The following is a 26,739-nucleotide window of genomic DNA, read 5'->3' as shown; positions in this document are numbered from 1 at the left end:
TCATTCCGGCGGTCCAGAGCCTGTACTCAGCAGCAGCAGCATGATGTGTGCCTAGCCAACAAACGTGAGGGCGACAGTGGAAGAATTGCTGCAGGTGACCAGAGAAAGGAACTTTGGGTGGAAGCTGAAGAAGGACAAGAGACTGGAGCATTGTTGATCACAGATGCATATCATTGAGGGTGAAAACCAGCAACCTTGGCAACCCCTCCTGGCCTCCTACTTCTTCATTCACCAGAGGCTTCTGTACTTCCATATTGAGCATCAGGGTGAGCCCACAGACCTACTAGTGGTCCCATGCTGCAAGGTTGAGGTAATTATGCATCTAGCTCGTTCCCATCCTCTGTGCAGCCACCTTAAATGGTGAAACACCATAAAGAAAATCCAGGATCACTCCCTCTGGGCAGGAATAAATGCTGAGGTCCAGAACTTCATCCAGCACTGCCTTCAGTACCAGCACACAGTGCCAAAGAAACCACCTCTAGTGGTGCTTGTGCCTCTGCCCATCATCAGAGTCCCTTTTGAGAGAGTGGGGCTGGATCTGGTGGGTCCACTCCCAAGGCCTTCCTGGGGCAACGAATATATACACCATAATGCATTATGCCACCTGCTACTCCAAGGTGGTCCCACTATAGAAAGCCACCTCTAAAAACATCACCAGGGGACTGGTTCTGCTGTTCTCCTATGTGGGTCTACCCACCGACCTCCTCACCCACCAAGGTATGCCCTTCATCTTGAAGCTAATGGCAGATGTATGTTGGTTGTTGCATGTGAAGCCTCAGACTAATGGGCTGGTAGAAAGATTCAACCAGACCCTGAAGAGGATGCTAAGGCATGTGGTGGATGAGGATGGCAGGAACTGGGATCTGCTCCTCCTGTATGTCCTGTTTGCAGTGTATGAGACCCCTCAGGCTTTCATTGACTTCACACCATTTGAGCTATTGTTCAGGAAGAGACCCTGGGGCTTGCTGGACATAGAGAGGGAGGCTTGGAAAGAACAACTGTCCCCCTTCAGAACAACCAGCAAGCATGTCTGTGAGATGCAGGAGCACATTGAGAAGGTTGCTCCCATTATCCACCAGCACATGCTCAAGACCCAAGCTGAGCAGAGCAGGGTGTACAATCGTCCTGCTAAGCCTTGGGAGTTCCAGCCTGGAGACTGCATCCTCCTGCTTCTCCCCTCAGCAAACTGCTTGTTCCTAGCTTGTTGGCAGGGTCCCTTCCCCATGGTGGAATGGGTCTGTCCCATCAACTACCACCTGCAACAACCAGGTAAGAGAAAGTCTTCTCAAAATTACCATGTCAACCTGCTGAAATGCTGGATAGAGCTCCTCTTATTGCAGTCAACACATGCTTCTGTCTCCTCAAATTCACTGGTGCACACCCTGGTCCAATGAGGCAAATATCCCACAATCTGTCAGCTGCAGGAATTAGGAGAGCTACTGGATCATTTCAGTGATGTGTTTTTCAGTAGAACCAGGTCAGAACCAGGTCAGACCCGCCTGATCCAGCATGACATCCAACACCACCCCACCCCCGTCATTGTCAAACAGTGCCTCTACCATGTCACAGAGGTCCAGCATTAGACTATCAAAGAGGAAGTTGCATGACTGCGGTGAGACTGACTCATCGAGGAGTCCACCAGCCCCTGGTCCAGCTCCATTGGTGTGGTACCCAAGCCAGACAGTACACTGAGACTTTGCAATGATTTCATGAAACTTGCTGACATTTCTGATTTCAATTGCTACCCCAATGCCCAGAATGGATGACCTGATCGACCAACTGGGGAGGGCTCAATTAATTTCAAAGTTGTACTTGACCAAAGGCTACTGGCAAGTGCCCCTGACACACAAAGCAAAGGCCAAAACAGCCTTCAGAACCACCTGGGGCCTTTGGTAGTACCAGGTCCTCCCATTCAGCCTCCATGGGGTCCCCATGACTTTTCAATGCCTTGTGGACATCATCCTACTCCCCCACAATGAATTCAGTGTGGTGTACCTGGATGACATTGTCATGATTTCATCCACCTGGGCTCTCAACCTCCACCACCTCAGGGCCATCTTAGAGGGGTTGAGAAAAGCAGAACTAACCGCAAACCCTCACAAGTGCCACTTTTGGGCCTTTGGCAGAACTGGGTCCTCACATTCAGCCTCCAGGGGACACCGGCAACCTTTCAATGTCTTGTGGACATCATCCTATTCCCCTGCAATTAATTCACTGTGGCATACCTGGATAACATCATTCATTCATTCATCCATCCATCCACTTCGGCCCTCTACCTCCACCACATCAAGGCCATCTTACGGGGGTTGAGAAAAGCTGGGCTCACTGCAAACCCTCAAAACTGCCACCTGGGGCTGTCAGAAGCTCAGTATCTAGGACATCGCATTGATCAGGGTTGAAAAAACCACAAGAGAAGATGATCAAGGTAGTCCAGGAGTACCCCAGCCTACCACATACTGACAGGTATGTGCCTCCTTGGGCTGGCTGGGTATTACCACAGGTTTGTGCCTAGCCTCTCCCCTCTCAGACCTGACCAGGAAAGGGCAGTCGGAGAAAGTGCAATGGACATAGCACACAGAGCAGTTGTTCCAGACCCTGAAGAGGGCTCTCAACACTGCCCAATCTTCAATCTGGACTTCAGAAACCATTCTTCCTGCAGACGAATGCATCAGAACTGGGCCTGAGCACTGTGCTTTCTCAGGTCTTTGACCATCCCATGCTGTTTATTAGCCACAAACTAACACTGGCAGAGAAGAAGTATGCTGCATTGGAGAGAGAAGCCTTGGCCATAAAGTTGGTCATCAGAGAATATAGGTATTATTTGTCTGGTTGCCACTTTACCTTAATTACTGACCACACACCCCTCCAGTAGATGTATAAGGCAAAAGACACAAATGCTTGCATTACCTGCTGGTTTCTGTCCCTCCATTAGTTCTCTTTCCAGGTTTTCACCTGCATGATGCCAAAACATCTCCACCATGGTCCAAAAGATATTGTTCCAGAACTTTGCTGGTTTGTTCAGATGCAATTTTGCACACCTAAGCTATGCTGCCAAATTCTTTTTGGAGAGAAGGGGTATTTTCCTAGCCACCCTTCCATGACAGTTATGTCAAGTTTATATCAAATGTTGTGCTTTTTTGCCAAGGCCAAACATTTCAATTTTGGTCACATCATACCATCTCATGAAACATTTGCTGATTCTGCAGCATTTCATATTCTTTTTGCACTGATCGCTTTGAAGATCGCTTTGTAAGTTGTGTTTCAGTGGCTGAAAAGTGAAGCGTTAATGAGCAGAAGGTTGGGGGTTCAAGCCTCTATATAGTCAAGCTGCCACCATTTGGGCACCTGAGCAAAGCATTTAGCCCTTTCTGCTCTAGGGGCAGGGCAGCATGGTGGTGTAGTGGTTAGCACTGTCACCTCACAGCAAGAAGGTTCTGGGTTCGAGCCCAGTGGCTGATAGGGGCCTTTCTGTGTGGAGTTTGCATGTTCTCCCTGTGTCTGTGTGGGTTTCTTCTGGGTGCTCCGTTTTCCCCCAAAGACATGCGGCTTAGGTTAATTGGTGGTTCTAAATTGACCATAGGTGTGAATTGTTGTTTGTCTCTGTGTTAGCCCTGCAATGATTTGGCAACTTGTCCAGGGTGTACCTTGCCTCTTACCCATAGTCAGCTGGGATAGGCTCCAGCTTGCCCGCAACCCTGCACAGGATAAGCAAAGTTACAGATTACAGTTACAGATAATGCATCAGGGGCCATGAATCATGGCTGACTCCAGCTGGGATATGCAAAGAAAAGAATTTCACTGCACTATAATATATTATGTACTTCTATTGGCAGATATTTACAAAATGGCAGTGCGCACAGACATAGTGGCTTCATGCTCTTCAAATAGGTGCTTTTTTGTCAAATAGGTGCTTTTTTTGTTTATAGTGTTCTTTTTACTGACTTTTGTCGCCTTACAAATGAGTGCGAACTTTTACTACAGCCGCCAGGAGCTACTACAGATCAGCATGAACTGTAAAAAACACTATTTCAACTCAAAGGCCATTCTGCAGGAGATCCTGAGAACACCGGGACCAGCATTAACTCCTGCCCTCAGGAGGAGACAATGCAGACAGTGCAGGGAGAGGAAACAGAAGAGGGGCAAGCGAGCAGGTGCGCAAGCTAGATTAAGATCTGCTCCTTACAAAACCCCTCTCCCAAGTGCTTTCCTTGCATACACCAGATCACTTACCAATAAAATGGACGAGCTCTGACTGGACATCGCTATGAACAGGAGGTTAAAAGACTGCTGCCTTCTGATCTTTTTGGAGATGTGGCTGAACCCCAGTATACTGGACAGTGCAGCTGAGCTAGCAGGCCGCACGCTCCACCATGCCAACAGAACGCCTGACTCCGGTAAGAAAAAAGGAGGGAGGACACTGTGTTTACATTAACAATGTTTGGTGCACAAACGCAACCACAATCGATAAGTTGTGCTCTCCAGACTTGGAATATTTAATGCTAAAATGCCTACCATTTTACTTGCTCAGGGAATATCCAGTAGTAATCATCATGGCAGTATACATACCACCACAGGCTAATGTTAAACTAGCATTGGAGCAGTTATATGATGTTATCAGTAAACAACAGAACATACATGTGGATGGAGTTTTTATCATCGCTGGGGATTTTAACCAAGTACACCTCAAGAATGTACTTCCTAGATTTTACCAACATGTGAAGTCAAGTTTATTTGTATAGCGCTTTTAACAATAAACATTGTCGCAAAGCAGCTTTACAGAATTTGAACGACTTAAAACATGGGCTAATTTTATCCATAATCTATCCCCAATGAGCAAGCCTGTGGCGACGGTGGCAAGGAAAAACTCCCTCAGACGACATGAGGAAGAAACTTCGAGAGGAACCAGACTCAAAAGGGAACCCATCCTCATTTGAGCAACAACAGACAACATGACTATAACATTAACAGTTTTAACATGAAGTCAGTTTTGTTGATGTTATAAACTCTTCATTGATGGAAACTTGAGTGCAAAACTGTCCATGTCAACTGCAGTCCTAAAGTTAGCAAGTCAACTGTAGTCCTCAGCCATAAAAGCATTACTGTAAGTGTCCAGAGCGTCTTCCAAGCGTGACTTTCAGCTGTCCATATGGGGCCATCCTCCACAGGAGCGATGCGATGAGACTCCAACCAGACACAGGGCACCAGGATGGATCAGGCAGGTGAAGTACAAAACCAGAGGGGAAAACACCTTGGATCATGTTTACACAAACATAAGATACTGTGGCAGTGGGGGCGTGGCCAAGCAACATTCTGTGAATAGAGGGCAGGGTCGGGGAAGGTAAGTGGCTAAGTCATTCCACCTGCTGTCAATTAATGTGTGTGTCTCTGTTTGTTACAGGGAGGAACATAAAAGGAGAGAGAGAGCAGAGAAAGAGAGCTCTCTCCCCAACCACAATGCATGTGTGTGAGAGAGTGAGTGAGTGATGGATGGATGGATGGATGGATGGATGGATGAAAGGAAGGAAGGAAGCAAGCTGAAAAGCCAAATAAAAAGATATTCATATAAATATCAACTCTCGCCTGCCATGCTTCTGTGCTCCACCCACATCAGGAAGTTTTACAGTGGTGCCGAAACCCGGGAGCACAGAAGCACGGCAGGCGAGAGTTGATATTTGTACGAATATCTTTTTATTCGGCTTTTCTGCTTGCTTGCTTTGCTTGCTTGCTTGCTTTCCTTTCCTTTCCATCCATCACTCACTCACTCACTCACTCACTCACTCACTCACTCACATGCATTGTGGTTGGGGAGAGAGCTCTCTTTCTCTGCTCTCTCGCTCTCCTTTTATGCTCCATCCCTGTAACAAACAGAGACACACACACATTAATTGACAGCAGGTGGAATGACTTAGCCACTTACCTTCCCCGACCCCGCCCTCCATTCACAGACTGCTGCTTGGCCACGCCTCCGCTGCCACAGATACCTACACAGTGATACCCTGTTCCTACCTCGGACAATCAGACCACCTCTCTTTGTTTCTTGTCCCTGCACACAAAGCCCTTGTTAACAGTGTGAAACCAACCAGCAGGATGGTTAAAGTCTGGTCAGAGGCTGCCACCTCCCAGCTCTAAGACTGCTTTGAGCACACAGATTGGAACATATTCTCCCATCAGACAGACTTGGACTCATACACTTCATCTGTGCTGTCATATATTAACTTCTGTGTGCACAATGTCACTGTTAACAAAAGGATCAAAGTGTACCCAAATGAAAAACCATGGATGAACAGCGAGGTAAAACAGCTGCTCAGGGTAAGGGACACAGCCTTCAAATCAGGAGATCCTTCAGCTTACAGTACCCTCCAGGGCAAATTTGAAGAGAGGCATCAGGTCAGCAAAACACAAATACAAACAATGGATTGAAGAGGACTTTGGCAATAGCTCCAATACGCGGCGGATGTGGCAAGGCATCTGATTAATCATGGATTACAAAAAGAAAAATGACATACAGCACATGCCATTCAAGAACAGTAATAACCTAGCAGAGGAGCCCAACGCTTTCTTTGCTCGGTTTGATAAAGACAATAACCAGCCTCCTGTCAGCGCCAATCTGACAGGAGACTCACCGGCCCTTGTCCTACATACACATCAAGTACGACGGACACTCTGCAGCATTAACACAAGGAAAGCAGCAGGTCCTGATGGCAAACAAGGACGTTTGCTTCAGGCCTGTGCTGACCAACTAGCAGAGGTACTCACACACATATTCAACCTCTCTCTCTCTCTCTCTCTCTCTCTCCTTATGCACAGTTCCCGCATGCCTGAAATCAGCAACCATTGTTCCCATCCCCCAAAAACACACAATGACCTGCCTCAATGATTATCATCCAGTCGCATTTAAATATTTTGGAATGGCCTAATCAAAGCCCAGACCTCAATCCAATTGAGAATCTGTGGCATAACTTGAAAATTGCTGAACACCAATGCAACCCCTCTAACTTGAAGGAGTTGGAGCAGTTTTGCCTTGAGGAATGGGCAAAAATCCCAGTGGCTAGATGTGCTAAGCTAATAGAGACGTACCCCAAGAGACTTGCAGCTGTAATTGCAGTAAAAGTATTGACTTTGGGGAGGGGGTTGTGAGTACCGATGCACATGCCAGATTTAAGGTTTTTCATCTTAATTATTGTTTGTGTCACAATAAAACAACAATTTTCACCTTTGAAGTTGTAGGCATGTTGTGTAAATCAAATGGTGCTAACCCTCCAAAAATCCATTTTAATTACAGCTTGTAATGCAACAAAACAGGACAAACATAAAGGGGATGAATACTATTGCAAGACACTGTAGAGACAAACAACCATTCATGGTCAATTTAGAGTCACCAATTAGCCTAACCTGCATATCTTTGGATGACCTGCATGTCTTCCACATGTGGAGGAAACTAGAGCACCCAGAGGAAACACACAGAGAACATGCAAACTCCACATAGAAAGGCCCCTGTCAGCCCCTGAGCTTGAACCTAGAACCTTCTTGCTGTGAGGTGACAGTACTAACCACTACACCACCATGCCACCTCTGTTGCTAAACATTAAAAAGACATAGGAGCTTCTTATAGACTTCAGATGACATCAGGAGGAGCCCCTGCCACTGGAAATTAGAGGAGAGGAGGTGGAGAGGGTCTTCAGTTTTAAGTTCATGGGTCCAACACATCAGTGAATACCTCAAGTGGATGGTTAATGCCACTCCTCTAGTCAAAAAGGCTCAATGGAGACTCTACTTCCACAGGACTCTGAGTAAGACCAACCTCTCTGCAAAGCTTCTGGAGTCATTCTACCACTGCTAGGTCGAGAGTATACTGACATACTGCATAACAACCTGGTATGGAAACTGTTCAACAGCAGACAGCCCAGATAGCAATTTGATCTGAGCCGGATCAGCACTGGATGGACCCCAAAGTCCGGTCTGAATACAGCAAACAGATCCGTCTCACATAACTTTTGCTCTCCGCCCCATATCCGGCACAGATACAATTTTTGGATCTGGAACGGATGTGGGCCAGGTCTGGCACGGATCACTAAAAACATGTGTCTGTTGAAACTGTTGAAGAAATTGTTGGTGTCTGTTGAAACTGTTGAAGAGCGTGCCCGCGTGGTCCCGCCCCAGGGGTGTATGAACCCATCACTGTGTGTATCATTCTACTCTCATCCGACGCTGACCTGGGGAAAGGGTTGGCCTGTCAGAGAGAACCAATGCGGACCTTAGAACATCAGCCGCGGACTGTAATGCTATCTGGGAGAGCAGCTCTTCAGAGGGTTATTAATAATATGGGGTAGCCTTGGGCTGAAGTGCCCTTGAGCAAGGCACCTAACTCCCAATTGCTCCCTGGGCACTGTAGCATGGCTGCCCACTGCTCTGGGTATGTGTGTGTGTGCATGTGTGTGTTCACTGCTTCAGATGGGTTAAATGCAGATAGGAATTTCACTATGCTTAAGTGTACGTGTGATGAATAAAGCTGTTCTTAAAAAAAAAAATCATCAGACCCCCCACCCTGGAGGGCATCTACAGATCTCGTTGCCTCAGCAGAGCCTGCAATATCTCATCTCATTATCTCTAGCCGCTTTATCCTGTTCTACAGCGTCGCAGGCAAGCTGGAGCCTATCCCAGCTGACTACGGGCAAAAGGCGGGGTACACCCTGGACAAGTCGCCAGGTCATCACAGGGCTGACACATAGACAACCATTCACACTCACATTCACACCTACGATCAATTTAGAGTCACCAGTTAACCTAACCTGCATGTCTTTGGACTGTGGGGGAAACCGGAGCACCTGGAAGAAACCCAGACGGGCATGGAGAGAACATGCAAACTCCGCACAGAAAGGCCCTCACCGGCCACGGGGCTCGAACCCAGACCTTCTTGCTGTGAGGCGACAGCGCTAACCACTACACCACTGTGCTGCCCGTCTGCAATATCATTCAGGACAATATACATCCATTTCATCACCTGTTCTCACTACTGCCATCTGGAAGATGCACTTCCAGACTCAGGAACAGCTTCTACCCAACAGCTACTAGTGAACTGAACTCACACACCCCACCCCAACAATTTTACCTCAAGTGCAATCATAATACACTCATGTGCAATAACTTTATATTTTATATATAAAAATTTATATTCTATTTAATTATATTTTATAGTTATTACTCATTCATCTGGTAGCTTCTTTTAATGTATGTGCATGTGAGTGAATGGGGTACAGTTTTTCCTTTGTTTTAAGAGAAACAGCAAATTTCCTTGTATGTTAACATGCAATGACAATATACATTCTGATTCGTAGCACTTTTGTTTTTATATTTTTGCTCTGTGTCTCAGAACAAACTTAGAGGAACTATTTTGCATCGCAGAATGTTTGTGTTCATTCCAGGGGGTTGGTTGCTTGTAAGGAGCAACAGTCCAAGTAATCGCATCAGGGTCATATGACAAGCACGTAGTTCCTCCCAAACATTATGCTCCTGTCTCATCTCATCTCATTATCTCTAGCCGCTTTATCCTGTTCTACAGGGTTGCAGGCAAGCTGGAGCCTATCCCAGTTGACTACGGGCGAAAGGCGGGGTACACCCTGGACAAGTCACCAGGTCATCACAGGGCTGACACATAGACAACCATTCACACTCCCATTCACACCTACGGTCAATTTATGGCCCTTTTCCACTACCCTTTTTCAGCTCACTTCAGCTTGCTTCAGCTCACTTCAGCCCGACACGGCTCGCGTTTCGACTACCTTAAAACAGCACGACTCAGCTCGCTTCAGCCCTGCTTAGCCCCCAAAACTCGCACGGTTTTGGAGTGGAGCTGAAGCGAGCCAAACCGAGCTGAGTGAGGCTGGGGGCGTGAGCAGACACTCCCCTGTGCACTGACTGGTGAGGAGGAGTGTCCTCACACGCCCCGCGAGCACGCTGAGATCTGTAAACCCGGAAGAAGAAGAAGAATTACGAATTACGAGAATTTCTGAAGCCTTATGCGCCTTGTCTCATCTATACGCTCTTGCCAGTATCTGTTGGCGTTGTCGGTGACAACAAGCCACAGCACCAAGACCAGCAACACTAACGACTCCATGTCCTCCATGTTTATTGTTTACTATCCGGGCTGTGAGACTACTGCTTAAAAGATCACTGATGTCACTGTTTGTGCCGCTTAACGACATCACGTGATGTCCACCCACTTTCGCTAACTCCACCCAATGTGTCCACCCACTTCCAGCCAGCACGGTTCAGCGCGGTTGTAGTCGAAATGCAACTCCAACAGCTCCGCTCAGCTCGACTCAGCACGGCACGGCTCAGCCGCGTTTGTAGTGGAAAAGCGGCATTAGAGTCACCAGTTAACCTAACCTGCATGTCTTTGGACTGTGGGGGAAACCGGAGCACCTGGAGGAAACCCACGCGGACACGGGGAGAACATGCAAACTCCACACAGAAGGGCCCTCGCCGGCCATAGGGCTCGAACCCGGACCTTCTTGCTGTGAGGCGACAGTGCTAACCACTACACCACCGTGCCGCCCTTAAATTCTTTTATATTCTCATCTCATTATCTCTAGCCGCTTTATCCTGTTCTACAGGGTCGCAGGCAAGCTGGAGCCTATCCCAGCTGACTACGGGCGAAAGGCGGGGTACACCCTGGACAAGTCGCCAGGTCATCCCAGGGCTGACACATAGACACAGACAACCATTCACACTCCCATTCACACCTCCGGTCAATTTAGAGTCACCAGTTAACCTAACCTGCATGTCTTTGGACTGTGGGGGAAACCGGAGCACCCGGAGGAAACCCACGCGGACACGGGGAGAACATGCAAACTCCACACAGAAAGGCCCTCGCCGGCCACAGGGCTCGAACCCGGACCTTCTTGCTGTGAGGCGACAGCGCTAACCACTACACCACCGTGCCGCCCCTCTTTTATATTCTATTTAATTATATTTTATAGTTATTCATCTGGTAGCTTCTTTTAATGTATGTGCACGTGAGTGAATGGGGTACAGTTTGTCCTTTGTTTTAAGAGAAACAGCAAATTTCCTTGTATGTTAACATGCAATGACATTATACATTCCGATTCTGATTCATAGCGCTTTTGTTTTTATATTTTTGCTCTGTGTCTCAGAACGAACTTAGAGGAACTATTTTGCATCGCAGAATGTTTGTGTTCGTTCCAGAGGGGTTGGTGGCTTGTAAGGAGCAACAGTCCAAGTAATCGCATCAGGGTCATATGACAAGCGCGTAGTTCCTCCCAAACATTACGCTCCTGTTACTGCTCATAACCCGAGCGCTGAGAAAAACAAAGCTAAAGTGGTAGAATTGATCAGTCGTAGAAATGTTGGCGCTGATTAACCGGTTCTTAGATTGGGTTAAGTCCCTGTTCTGGAAGGAGGAGATGGAATTAACGCTCGTCGGGCTTCAGTATTCCGGCAAAACCACGTTTGTCAATGTGATAGCTGTAAGTGTTTTCATCACCCCCTCTTTGTGATTTAGCTAGCTAGCTAGCTAGCATTTGCTAACCTGCTATTTGTTACAGGTGTACGAATGTCATTGAGTTTTTCATAAATGTAACTAGGGTCGTATAATATTAAACTTTAAGAGATAAACTATCAGGATAGTTACTGAATCTGAGTAAAGAAGCTGCAATGCTTGTACCACTAGTTAACTTACTCGCCTTAGCCAGCGAGCTAGCTTGGCTATCTGTGGCCTAAAAGTTGTAGCTATCGTTTTGCCAGTGGCAAACAAACAAACAAACAAATAAATAAATAAATAAATAAATGTATCCATATCTAGCTTAATAGTTAATTCCTAAGCATATATTAGATATTTAGATAGTACCGAACTAGATGAGTAGGCTAGCTAGCTAGCTTCGAACAGGCAGTGTCATGCTGCTGGTTAGCTAATCCTAGCTGTGATTGTACATGGCCTTGGAAATTACTGGAAGTGGATTGCTAATTCCTCTCATGGCATGTTAAACTCGTCCTGATGGCGTAATATGTGCTGTGACACAGGTGTAAGAAAAACAAACAGCTTGCTTTATCATCAGCCCAGACATCTCTAGGTTTAGCTAGGACGTTAGCTAATATTATTAAACAAAAAAGCTGCAGAACTTGTGTTCTCTGGCGTTGAGGACCTAGGTAATGTTCATGCAACTTGTGATCTTAGTGTCTGAGTCTTGCATCACTCGGTTTGTTGGGTGTCTCACTGTTTTGTTAGTCCAGAGCACACAATCAGCATGTTCTGCCAGTTTGCCAACATTGTATATACAGAAACACTAAAGCAATGCCTAGGCTTTTAGATCCTAAACAATGTTAAACTTTGATGCAAAGTGAAATGTCACCGTTCAGTCCATATACCTGCACCCAGTTGGACAAATATCCTGATTCTGGTGTTTGAAAGAGTTTTGTTGCCTCGTTAAATGATCTGATCATGGTGTCTATTTATAGGTCTTTATGTAACAATTATTTGCCGAAGGCTCAGTGAATATCTGTGAATAATAACGATACTCACTTTGCCTTCGGCAGATAATTGTTTTAGTTTAAATACACAGGTGATTTATTAAAAAAAAAATCATATTGTCATTTATTTCAAACTTCAAAAGTGGCATGCAAATGTAAAAGGCGTGGCACAGACTTGTTGACTTATCTATGCCGACTCACATAAAATACTTCGTTTTGAAATCGATAAAATAAATCACAATTCCACCTTACCTTTGAATAGTTTTAGACTAGACCTCGTTGCATCTTTAGTGCTTTTAGGAACATTTTTCCTTCATAATTTGTAATTCTTTCTCACTTACGGTAACAAAGCGATTGGTTGCCATTTTGCCGAGTCGCTCAAAGTGATTATCGAGAAATAGTGTGAATTTCTCGACCAATCAGCGTGCGTGATTCCCTATAATCACCTGTGTATTTATACTAAAAAAGAATACTACAGATGTATCTATAACTTCCAGAGCATTATCTGCATAAACCTATTAGTAGCATATTTTGATACTGTATATAGTCTTGTTCGAAAGAGAATTTCTAAGAATCTTATCAGAATTCAAAGTCCTCCATTTGAAAAAATATGAATTTTGTATGTGTATTACTGTGAGTAGCATGAGTTATTGTGTGTGCGCAAGAGAAGTGTGCATGCAGAGAAACTGTTGGTAGGACAGAACTCTGGGTCAATACCCAGGACTACGTTTAAAAAAAAAATTATACAGAGTTGAAGCATCTGTATGATTTGGGATCGGAATTTGAAATGCACGTGTTACAGAAGTGATGTGTTAAACAAAAAACATTCATAATAAGTGAACTCACTGGCTGCTTTCAAGACTGCTTGGTCTACCATGTATGTATACAGTAACTTAAGTTAGAACAGAATTATGCTATTTTTGACATCTGTGAGTTTGAGTTAGAAAGTGAGGGGAGAAAAACATGGACACCTTCATGTTTGTCTTTTGTTAGCAGCAATCTTGCTAGCTAGTGTGAGCAATATGAGTGCATGTTTATCTCCTGGAAACAGTGAATTGTATAGGCAGTGTTAGATTCAGTGAGATAATGTGTAGATACATGCAAATGGATGTTGGTTGATCTAAAGCCTAGGTCACAACCGGCTGTACGTGCTCCTACGGCCGGTCTACGTGCAAAGAAATGTACGGAGGGCGCGTGTGTGACGTGCTGATTTTCGAGCCACAGACCGGCCGCAGAGGTTCTTTGTCATGTCAAACAAACTCTACGGGCGCTTACATTTTTTTCAGGTTGCAAGACAAACTTACGGCCAACGTGCGTCTTTCTCCACGAACAAAAAAACCGCAGCGATTTGGGAAATGCCAAAAATCGCATGGCCAAAAAATCGTACGTCGGTTGTGACCTAGGCTTTAAGCAAATACACAGCATAACTCCTTTTATAAAAAAAAAAAAGGTGCTGCTTATTTGCTGATGATGCCGTGAGCAGCCATGTTGATTTGACATCACTTGTTGAAGCTGGGGTTGAGGAGACCTTTCTGAGTTCAGTGTTTTGTTTTTTTTTTTCTTGTTTTGTTTTCCTTTTTTTTTTTCGAGTTAGAGGTTGGAAATTCTGCCCTTATGAGCTTTTAGCGGAGTGCAGGATGAATATAACCCACCTGTTATCAGTTCTTCCCTCCCCCGTTCATTAGTGGAAATGACCACCCCAAGACAATCACTGACCTGATATTATTTGTGGTATTTATTCCCAGTAGTTTATTAAATCTAGTTGTGTCTTTTATTCGAGCGAATGGAGTGTGATAGTGTGAATTAAAAAACAAAAAAAAAAAACAAAAAAACTTTAATTTCAGTTTGTTTGCAGGAAAAAATTGTCAATAAAAAACACAATTCGTTTTGCCGTACCTGCTAAGGCAAACTCTGGGTTTTATCTGGCACGGTGAATGTGTGTAATCGCACATTTAAAAAATGATATAATTAATAATTATTGTTAGCATAAATACACAGTGTGGGAAATGAGGCTGGACTGGCGGATGTTGACCGGTAATTTTCGCATTTGTCTGTCTGTATTTCAAAAGCGTCGGACTGGATGGCCAATAAAAAATAATCAAGACTTGACATTAGCGGTAGTCCGACTGGATGGGGCAACTAATGGCCCTTTTCCACTACCCTTTTTCAGCTCACTTCAGCTCGCTTCAGCTCACTTCAGCCCGACACGGCTCGCGTTTCGACTACCAAAAAACAGCACGACTCAGCTCGCTTCAGCCCTGCTTAGCCCCTAAAACTCGCACCGTTTTGGAGTGGGGCTGAAGCGAGCCAAACCGTGCCGAGTGAGGCTAGGGGCGTGAGGAGACACTCCCCTGTGCACTGATTGGTGAGGAGGAGTGTCCTCACATGCCCACACACGCCCCGCGAGCACGCTGGGATCTGTAAACACTGTAAACCCGGAAGAAGGAGAATTACGAGAATTATGAAGCCTTATGCGCCTCGCCTCATCTATACGCTCTTGCCAGTATCTGTTGGTGTTGTCGGTGACAACAAGCCACAGAACCAAGACCAGCAACACTAACGACTCCATGTCCTCCATGTTTATTGTTTACTATTCGGGTCGTGAGACTACCGCTTAAAAGGTCACTGATGTCACTGTTTGCGCTGCTTAACGACATCACGTGACGTCCACCCACTTTCACTAACTCCACCCAATGTGTCCACCCACTTCCAGCCAGCACGGTTCAGCGCGGTTGTAGTCGAAATGCAACTCCAACAGCCCCGCTCAGCCCGACTGAGCACGGCACGGCTCAGCCCGACTCAGTCGCGTTTGTAGTGGAAAAGCAGCATAAATGTTTGGTCTGGACAAGTCAAATCTGCATCTGCTTGTCTGATGGGACAAGTTGAATTATTTCTAGCTCTCTTGGAAGTTCTGGGAGTCTCCCGCATATTGCTAGCAGCTCCCTGAGAGAGAGCGCGAGCACGTGCTGATTGCTCGGTCTTATTGGTCTACTTAACCAGTGTTCTGTGTGGGCGGGTTTTACGTCTCTCTCCCAGACCAAGAGCCCATGTATCAAGGAGTGTTGTGACAATGCCTCCCCCCCCCCCCAAAAAAAAAAAAAAAACAAAAAAACAAAAACTTCACCTCAGACTACACAAAAGTGCTTTGCCAAATAGGGGTAAAATAATGAGTACAGCATGCAAAAAAAAATTGCATGCTGTACTGTTTAACAGTGACTTTATCATTGCCCATGGTGGGTTAAAGGATTGTAAAAGACATGTTAAAGGATATACGCAGAACCTTTATTTTTAAATAAATTTGAGTGGATAGTATCTCCATCCTTGACTCTTGTATGCTGCATAAATGGGAATAAAAAAAAATATATATATATATATATATTTTTGAGAGTTAAAATCGACCGTAAAGTTGGCATTAGAGCTGCCCTGCTGAGCCAGCCAGCTAATGAAAGGCTAATGAAATAATCAGATGAACTGAGACGATCACATTCTGAAGCAAATTAAATAATCTTATACCGGTAACTAAAATGCACAATACAAGTTACATGTATTAATCTAAATGCAGGTAAACAATGTGTTTTTGTTGTTTTGTATCCAAATGAGAGTCGAAACTTACCCGTCTGTGTTCTCGCTTCTTGAAGGTCGACCTTGTGGCCGATTGTTTTGAAACAATCTGACTTTCAGTTGTTTGTTCAGTTCTCCGTTCATTCGCTTCTTCCGCGTAAGGGCGAGATGGCAGTAATATCCAGCGGAGAAATCAGATGGCTGGTCCACTCATTCTCCATTTTCTCCATACTGAGTACTCCACCATTGCTGCTTGGCTCAGGCAATTACTTATACCCGGGATGGGATGTCACCAGTTTTGGCAACAACCATGGGGAGGTCACTGCCCAAACAATGTCCCGTTCCGTTCCTTCCCGGATTTTACCAACAACCCTCGACTCACACTCTGGGAGAACTGGTGCAACTGGTCCTTTTTAAAAAAAAAAAAAAAAAAACTTTTTTCTTTCAATATGGGCTTATAGTCAACGCTCCTCAACAGATCAGAGGTCTCGTATGAGTCTTCAGTAAAATGTGCAGAGCAGAGGAGAGACCACTTCATAGGCAACCAATGTGCCCGTGAACTTCTCGCAAAACGCGTCCAAATCTTTGCATTTTGAACATTCTTGGGCCATGAATGCAACGTAAATCCATCTTCTGTCATGTTGCTGCACCTGCCAGCAACCCATCTACGTGGCATGGCAATAAAGCTCAAAATGGAGGATTGGAGTTGCAGTCAGCTCTGTTTTTTAGTATAGCGGAAATGGCGAGGAGACTGAGACTTCCTGCTGTGATGTTACGGATGTCAAGGTCGTTCACTCAGACCGCTACCTATATGAATCATTTTAATCATAAAAATTACTATTTTATTGTTAACGCTTAAAACTATTCCTGTGCCATTCTTGAGGTCTCAAGGCATTTATAAACGAAAGTGAGGCCATGGTTCTGCGTATTTACGGTGAGCTTAACAGTGCCATTTGTTCATGTGCAGATTATTTATACTCACTGGCTCACTGCTAAGGCTACATGATGAGGCCAAACTCCTTGAAAACTTGATTAAAGTTGCAATAGAATATAAAACGAGTGAAATAATAGTAATAAGCAGTTTACATATAGTATTAGTAGTCTACATATTTTATTACATTTTCTACATATAGGCTGATCTAATTTGGTTTACAGATGAGAGAAAATTACTCAATTATTACATATAACTGCCCCAGACGATATAGTAATGATGCTTTTATACCTTTTATGGACCACATCTTTTAGGGATTATAAAAATGGTGAATTTTAACAGTAATTATTCAAGAGTCACATCAGTAAAGTTCCAGCAAAACTAGTTCAATCCCCTCAGTGATCTGGCTGTGTTAATGTTTATGAAATTCCGGGGAAGCAGAGTACAGCAGGTGTGTGTGTGTGTGAGAAAATAACCACGTTGTAATATCAAATTATAGATTATTAGACTTTGAATTTATTGAAATCAGAGAAATAGCGATCAGGTACCTCAATTAAATAAATGTGTTGAACATTTCATTCTGACTTTTTATTGTATTTTTTGTATGGTTCACATTAACACATTATCGTAAAATATTTTGGGAAACACGGGTGTGACAACCACTTGCCTTTCATTGAGATAGTCGTTGGCTGTCCATCGCTAGCAATGATGACTGCTTCATTAGGATGCACAGAAACGTGGATGGGCCACAAGGCCCGCACCAGAGCGACAGAGTTGTCTGCACTGGCAGCATGAGAGGCCTGGCCAAGTTACCACAGAATATCTGGCCTCGTGAGCTCTCGTGTACTATTCTCCTCTCCTAACGAAGTGCCTTGCACAGTAAGGTAAGACAAACAATGTCACGCCCCATTGTGTTGTCTCTTTGGACTGCCAGACGTGGTGCACAAAAGTGCCACAGACCTGACTGTTGTGGAAGTTGTCCTACAGTGACAACTGACTTACCGAGTGATGCCATCCCTTGGCCATTTGAGTGGCTCTTCAGCATGCCATCTGGTGGTGTGCCATTGACCCTGTTGGGTTCATCTGCCACATTGCACTGAAAAGCACCCTGCTGCCAGCACCTTATTGGTGATGTACTATTTAACCCATAGCTGGAACTCAGGTAGGTGCTACCACTCTGGGTCAGAGCGGACCTAGGAGCAATACCTGGGAGCAATGGTGATTAAGGGGTAACTCCACTTTCCCCAATACTCAAGTCCTCCCAGACCTAAGGTTCACCACCGGTTGCAGTTTAAAATCATACCCAGGACTAATTGAACTAGTAAATACATAATAATAAAAAGATTGTCAGGACAAGTCTAACTGGACAAGTTAATGTCAAGCCCTGATAATTCGAATGTGTCCGTTTGTATTTCAAAAGCATGAAACCAGATGGGCCATGAAAAATTGTAAAGATATTGGGTCTAATCTACTTCTAATTTTCTTCCAAATGTTACACTGGGCGAATGCATTGTCATAACATGGCTTGTGAAACGGGGGGCCCCCGTGGGCCTGACTTTAAAAATTCATAACTAGGCCACTGAAGGTCCTAGCCCTGCCAAAATTTACAGGCACCTCCCTCTCCCTGAATTTCACACTAAATAAGATATTATCTCATCTCATTATTATTAATAATAATACATTCAGTATTTGGGCAATTCCATGTAAATGTCAACCTCGCCATGCAAAAATAAAGCAACATGTAAAACATCAAAACCACTCCCAGAGATATCACCTAGGCCTGTATTTTACAGATGTGAATAAGTTGAAACAATTTGTAACCAACCTAATATGTCACTGTCAGTCTTTCTTTCTTATAATGTAAAACCCAAGCTAAAATCAACTTTGATCATGTACAATTCTATATTATTGCCACAAGCCACAGAAATGTATGCTAAAATCCACAAAACAGCAAAACAATAGCCATCCTAAATATTATTTAAGAACTTTGATAGTTTTAGCTGATATTTAGAGAGTTTTTCAAAGGGTTATGGTGGTTAAATTGCTGATTTTCTAAACATATGCCATGTCTATTTCAGACGCGTCACATCCATAACGGAATTTCGTCATATCCATAACGCTGACTTTTCCTTCCGAAACTCTGCATGAAATACAAAATATTTTAAACAAAGATTTTTTAATATTCACCTTGGACCCCTCTATCAAATGGATATCTCCATTTCGACATTAGGTTTACAATTTCACAGAGTTTGATAAAAATGTACAGTCACCCAAGAAAAGTGACTTTTTCTGTCACATCCATAACGCATCTTTTATTGGCGTTTTCTGGCATGCCCTAGATGTACTATGGAAATTGTTCTTGTTCTATCACTTCTCCAGTATGGTACAGCCTTAAAATATGCAACACCTGTTTAAATACTGGGAGACAATAAAACATGCACTGGGTCATTTGTTGCCATTTTGAGTTCAAGTGTCGCGTCCATAACGCTGGAATTGCTCATTTACTGTTTTTATTGCACGCTGCAGTTGAGGTAGTGTTTTAAGGTTGACTGTATCTGATTGATTCGGTTGGCTGATTAAGAGTACAGTATTGTTACGTGCCAAACTGCCAATCAATGATTATGATGTGCATTTTTTTCATTTATAATAAGACTGATAGTCATTCTCATATATATATATATATATATATATATATATATATATATATATACACACACACTTTGTAGGATGTAGATTTATATTTTGAGTTTTTTCTTTTTATTTTCTAAGTTCTAGTCCAGCAGATTTTAGCCTGAATGCCAAATGATATTACAATGTCTAGTTCTGAGTCATTGTAAATGTCAGTTTGTTACAAAATTACTTGGAATTTTGTACTCAATTTTAACTCTTGTGTATGAGTAGTTGTATTGTTAATTACTAGCTTAAATTTCTTATAGACTTACTCTAAATATAGTGTAAAAAATAGACATTGTTGACAATGATTCAGGAGTGGTGTTTATAGTACATTTTTTTAATATAAATAATGAGTACCAGTAAGTTGTAACCAACTGGCCCCCTCCCAAGACATGGAACCAACCTGTGTGTACTACTGGTTTCTTGGGTATAACTTTAAGCATGCTTTTCTTGAATCTTCTGACATTTTCTTGTAAATTATATTCAGTTTGTGGTGTAATTTGGCCTTTGAAGATCAAAAAAATGTGCCTGGAAATAGCTGAGAAGCCATCTCCAGGTATCTAAAGCCCTTTAACTTCCAGGGCCCTAAGGCGGGCCCCAGACCCCCAGTCACATTGTTCCAGGCCTTTGGCCTATCATTTGGACAGGCAGACAACATTTCAGACTTGTCTGTCCTGTGACCATCTGCTTAAAATTCCTTATTTCCCCACACTGTACACAAGTGATTTATAGAAAATCACACGCACTGATTGGTGGAGAAATTTGGGCTACGTTCACACTGCAGGCTGAAGTGACTCAAATCCGATCTTTTCGCCCATATGTGACCTGTATCCGATCTTTTATTGACAATATGAACGACACAGATCCGATTTTTTTCAAATCTGACCCAGGCCGTTTGGATATGTGGTCCTAATTCCGATTCCTATCCGATCTTTTCATATGCGACTTCAGTCTGAACCGCCAGGTCGCATTCATCCGACTTGCACGTCATCAACAAGCCACAAACGTCACTATTCTGCGCTGAAGTAGGCGGCGGGTCTCTCAAAAAAAGTTACAACAACATGGCGCATAATCACGGGCGCAGATAGAGGGTGGGACTCGTCCCACCCAGATTTAAATTCACCTCACTCGGTCCCCCCCCCACTTATAGGGAGGAAAAAACGTCTATGCTGTCTTTCTTTGCATAAGGCAAACCTCACGGAGAAATCAAAAGACTAATTACCATTCGGTTTATTGAGGTGCACAACAGTGTATACATAGTTGCAACAACTCACATAAAACAAAACAAAGACTGATATTCGGTTGGTTGAGCTGCGCAGACTGCACAGGTTGCGAGCTCGAGCTTGGTTGCTATTTGGGGTTGGTTTGCTGGCAGCTTTGTCCCCCCCCAGTTCAAAAAACGTATCTGCGCCCCTGCGCATGACATCAACGCGAGGGACGCTTCGGGCTGTGAAGGCTCTGAATCTTCTCAATGGAAGGACGCAGAGGTTAGGGAGCTGATTTCCATTTGGGGGGATGCAGCTATTCAAGCTAGATTGGATGGGTCATACCACAACCGGGCGGTTTTACTTCCGTAAACACTGGCCATGCTCACTGCGTGTGACATCGTCGTATCCTGCAATGCGCATGCGGAACACTTTTAGGTCGCTTTTCGTTCATACTGAGGATCACATACAAGTCGCATATATTTGTTAATGTGAACGACCTCACAAAAAAATCGGATTTCACAAAAAAATCGGAATTGAGCATTAAGCCTTGCAGTGTGAACGTAGTGTTGGACAATTACTTGAGAATCACCTCAAGCGACTTGTAGGGGTGTCACGGTATGAAAATTTAACATGACGGTTATTGTGACCAAAATTATCGCGGTGTACGGTATTATCACGGTTATTTGAGTGGGCGTGGCTCAGGTTGAGTGGGCATGGTTCAGGTTTTCAAGTTTGGACTGTGGACAAGTGGATCCTGACCACAGCTAGACACATTTTAAAATGCTAGCAGTGGGCGCACTTCGCAATAAAGATCATTATCAAAGTTTAACATTATTGACAGTCGGATACAACTGTTGTATTTTCCCTCGACCCGAAGTCATACGTTACTTCGTGTGTTTCACTGATCCATTTTCACCGTCTTGTGGCGAATGAAAGTTTAGCTGTGTAACTTAGCTTAGAATGGTGATGTTTACCTCAGAATAGCGCTAACCACAGCTAGTGCTAGATGCATTTTAAAACTGCTAGCAGTGGCCGTCTTTCGACAATAAAGATTATCATCAAGGTCTAACATTATTGACAGTCGGAAATAATTGTTTCATCTTCCCTCGTCAAAAGTTACTTTGCGCATTTCGGCTAAAACATACACGTTAACCTACCTTGCACTTGCTGTACAGATGCTGATGATGGTCTCGCAGATGAGTCATTAGATTTGATGTATTGCTGCCTTTCACTGACACCTTTTTTCTGCACACTCTACATGCAGGAGCACCGTCATCAACAAGTTGTCCCTCCGAATTTTTGAAATATCCAAAATATTTCCACACTTCCGATTTTATCCGCTTGGAAGGCGGATAGATGTCTTCATCTTGATGACCACCACAGTCTCCTCCTTCCGCCATGCTTGAACTTCGGACAGTGAGTGAGTGAACTTGAGTGGCGTCGGCGGGAAAACTCGCACGAAAGTTCAAAGTCTCGTGAAAATGGAAGCTATCGCGGTTTTGACACTCAGAAGGTTATGGTCACCGTCAAAATATTTTAGTGCGGTAACCGTGTACACCGGTAATCGTGACAGCCCTAGCGACTTGGCACAATGGCTGCCAGTTGCTTTGTCACTGTAAGGCCAAGTTTACATTAGACCGTATCTGTCTCGTTTTCTTTGCGGATGCACTGTCCGTTTACATTAAAATGCCTGGAAACACTGGGAAACGGGAATCCGCCAGCGTCCACGTATTCAATCCAGATCGTGTCTGGTCCGGTGCTGTGTAAACATTGAGAATACGTGGATACGCTGTGCTGAGCTCTAGCTGGCGTCATCATTGGACAACGTCACTGTGACATCCACCTTCCTGATTCACTGGCGTTGGTCATGTGACGCAACTGCTGAAAAACGGCGCGGACTTCCGCCTTGTATCACCTTTCATTAAAGAATATAAAAGTATGAAAATACTGCAAATACTGATGCAAATACTGCCCATTGTGTAGTTATGATTGTCTTTAGGCTTGCCATCCTTCCACTTGCAAGTGGTAAGTGACTTGCGCACAGCGTCTCAGTCCCGAATCACTGCTCGTGCACTACACTCGCGCGCTCTGTGAGCTGCGTAGGGCCGGAGTGCGCACCCTCCAGAGGGCACTCGCTGTTCAGGGCGGAGTGATTTGGAGCGCAGCCGCTGAGGAGGAAGCGATGAGCCGCACTGACACATTACAACTTACTTGCCGAATTAGTCATGTGATTAGCGTATCCGTGTATTGGCGTTGCTGTGTGCACGCTAATCGTTTTTAAAAACGTTAATCTGATGATCCGCTGATACGGTCTAATGTAAACCCCACCTATGTGAAGAAGAATTACAAATTGTGAAAGAAAATGCTGTTCCTAAAAGCACTAAAGATACTACAAAGTTTGATTTAAAACTATTCAAAGGTAAGGTGAAAATGTGATCAATTTTATTTATTTCAAAATGAAGTATTTTATAGGAGTCGGCATAGATACATGACAAGTCTGCGCCATGCCATTTATTACATTTGCATGTCACTTCTGAAGTTTGAAACAATTTATTTTTTAAATACTATTTAAAAAAAATCACTTTAGTATTTACACTAAAACAATTAGGCCTATCAACCTCGGGCTCCGTGAATAATAACCTCGACTTCGACTCGGTTATTATTAACCAATATTCACTTTGCCTTCAGCAAATAATTGTTAAATAAAATGACAAAAATAACATTTCTATTGTACTCATTCAGTTACATATTAATTATTTACCAGCTGGGAGGTCCATATCGTGAAATACCGTGACCGAGGTCTTGAAAATACTGACTGAGGCCTCTGGGCCGAGGTCAGTATTTTCAAGACTGAGGTCACAGTATTTCACGATACGGACCGACTTTAAGCTGGTAAATAATATGTATCTTTTTTTTTTTTTCTTTACCAAGTTCTAAGAGAAAATGAGCTCGTCAAAAACCTGTTTGGAGAAGCTATGTCAGCTTGGAATTTTCCAAAAATAAAACTTGCTTTTGCTGTGAACACTGTTATCGCTATCCATGCTGTAAAATTAATGCTACTGTACTGAAAAATGCGAAAATAAATGTTCACAAAAAGTTGCTACTATGTATGCTATGACTGAGCGAGTCGCCAAAGGTCCATAACCGGGGTCCATATTGTAGGATTCTGGACCGCTCGTGAACCAATCAGCGCACGATTTGATGGAAACCAGACCGCGAAAAAAATGAAAGGTGGTAATGCACGTCTGGTGAGTCTTATGCCCCAGTACTGCAGGGCTCAACATTAGGGACTGCCCGATTGCCCGGGGCAAGTGAAACATGCATTTGGGCAAGTGGGCTATGTCCCCAACATGCCCAACCAGGCAAGTTGGAATGAGCATATATTACAAACTAGCACCACAAAAATTAGGCTTTTTGATATTTTATTTCAGTTCCTAAAAGCATCCCTCACTCATGCCCCTTTTCCACCAAAGCAGTTCCAGGGCTGGTTCGGGGCCAGTGCTTAGTTTGGAACCGGGTTTTCTGTTTCCACTGACAAAGAACTGGCTCTGGGGCCAGAAAAACGGTTCCAGGCTAGTACCAACTCTCTGCTGGGCCAGAGGAAAGAGCCGCTTACGTCAGCGGGGGGGCGGAGTTGTTAAGACCAACAACAATAACAAGACCGCGAAAGATCGCCATTTTTAAGCGACGAGAAGCAGCAGCTGTACAAACGCGAAGTCATCCATTATTATTGTTGGTGTTGCTGCTGCTGCTTCTTCTTTGTTGTTTTTTGCTTTGATATTCGCGCCAAGGTTTATGCAAACGTAGCGACGTAACTGACATATACAGCAACGTAATGACGTGGCTTCCCTTAGCACCGCGAGCTATGGAAAAGCAAACTGGTTCTCAGCTGGCTCGCAAGTTGAACGAGTTGTGAACCAGCACTGGCCCCGAACCAGCCCTGGAACTGATTTGGTGGAAAAGGGGTATCAGTATCCGCCATCATGTCTTGGCTGTTTTTTTTTTTTTTTTTTTTTTTAAGTCTCCGTTTCATTTACTGCTTTGCAAGTTATTTTATATACCCTTCCTGTTATAGTATGGTACGTGTACTGTTTATAGACCCCTTGTGCATGATGTCATGCATCACGTGATGATTACATCTAGGGTCAGACAGACACTGTCTTTCATGCAAGCAAGGTTTAATCTGTCTTAAGCAGGGTTCTCCACGGATTGAAAATATAGGGGGGTGGGGGTCAATCGGATGACCTTGAAACAAATTTGCATAATTTTACATATGTCATTTGCATACAATTTGCATAAAATACTCTCAAATAGTAATCATTTAGAATAGAGGAATCAATTGGACTGGTACAAAACACATCATACATCAAACATTACACACTTACACTTGAATTCATTGTATTAATTAATTTGCACACTTCAGTGCAAATTAATTAATATAATAAATTCCATAAAGCTAATGCAAGAATGAAAACTGAGGTCAACAGATTTCAAATGTAGGCCTGTTTATTAACATTGAGTGCCTGAGGAACAAGTTATAATAACTTAAAATAAAAATAGAGCCATCTTTCTTAAGTAAACTTTTTTGCTTCTTTTACTTTTCCCATCTACAACATATCAGACATAAAAAAAAAAGGTTGACCAATGGCTCAGCAGCATCAAAATATTGCACTTTTGTAAAATAATGTACATAAGCATTATAAATTATAACTAGAACCAACAATTCCCCTGTGGGAAATTGAGTGATGCAGTGGCTGTAGCAGTCGCTATTGCAGGAGCTGAGCTGAACTGTGTGAATGAATGATTTGCCCTGATGCTACAAGCCTGTGTCTCTCTGAGAGCGAGCAGCCCCTCCCTCCTGTGTGTGTGAAAGAGAGAGCGACCAGCCCCTCCCTCCTGTGTGTGTGTGTGTGTGAGAGAGAGAGAGCGAGCAGCCCCTCCCTCCTGTGTGCGTGTGAGAGCGAGCAGCCCCTCCCTCCTGTGTGCGTGTGAGAGCGAGCAGCCCCTCCCTCCTGTGTGTGTGTGAGAGCGAGCAGCCCCTCCCTCCTGTGTGTGTGTGAGAGCGAGCAGCCCCTCCCTCCTGTGTGTGTGTGAGAGCGAGCAGCCCCTCCCTCCTGTGTGTGTGTGAGAGCGAGCAGCCCCTCCCTCCTGTGTGTGTGTGAGAGCGAGCAGCCCCTCCCTCCTGTGTGCGTGTGAGAGCGAGCAGCCCCTCCCTCCTGTGTGCGTGTGAGAGCGAGCAGCCCCTCCCTCCTGTGTGCGTGTGAGAGCGAGCAGCCCCTCCCTCCTGTGTGTGTGTGAGAGCGAGCAGCCCCTCCCTCCTGTGTGTGTGTGTGAGAGCGAGCAGCCCCTCCCTCCTGTGTGTGTGTGAGAGCGAGCAGCCCCTCCCTCCTGTGTGTGTGTGAGAGCGAGCAGCCCCTCCCTCCTGTGTGTGTGTGAGAGCGAGCAGCCCCTCCCTCCTGTGTGTGTGTGAGAGCGAGCAGCCCCTCCCTCCTGTGTGTGTGAGAGAGCGAGCAGCCCCTCCCTCCTGTGTGTGTGTGAGAGAGCGAGCAGCCCCTCCCTCCTGTGTGTGTGTGTGAGAGCGAGCAGCCCCTCCCTCCTGTGTGTGTGTGTGAGAGCGAGCAGCCCCTCCCTCCTGTGTGTGTGTGTGTGAGAGCGAGCAGCCCCTCCCTCCTGTGTGTGTGTGTGTGTGAGAGCGAGCAGCCCCTCCCTCCTGTGTGTGTGTGAGAGCGAGCAGCCCCTCCCTCCTGTGTGTGTGTGAGAGCGAGCAGCCCCTCCCTCCTGTGTGTGTGTGAGAGAGCGAGCAGCCCCTCCCTCCTGTGTGTGTGTGTGAGAGCGAGCAGCCCCTCCCTCCTGTGTGTGTGTGAGAGCGAGCAGCCCCTC

At 44.6% G+C, this 26,739-nt stretch overlaps 1 protein-coding gene across 1 annotated transcript in view; it reads left to right on the top strand.

Moving 5' to 3' along the window:
- Positions 1–11,261: 11,261 nt before the first annotated feature.
- Positions 11,262–26,739, top strand: part of arl8ba (ADP-ribosylation factor-like 8Ba) — an 87,072-nt gene continuing 71,594 nt past the window's right edge. The window contains exon 1 of the mRNA XM_060919221.1: positions 11,262–11,486. Within this exon, the coding sequence (XP_060775204.1) occupies positions 11,364–11,486 (123 nt within the window). The 5' untranslated portion in view covers positions 11,262–11,363. The remainder of the gene's footprint in view (positions 11,487–26,739) is intronic.

Source organism: Neoarius graeffei, chromosome 4 (genome assembly GCF_027579695.1).
Source record: "Neoarius graeffei isolate fNeoGra1 chromosome 4, fNeoGra1.pri, whole genome shotgun sequence".
NCBI lineage: Eukaryota > Metazoa > Chordata > Actinopteri > Siluriformes > Ariidae > Neoarius > Neoarius graeffei.
This window is presented reverse-complemented; position numbering and strand designations above follow the sequence as displayed.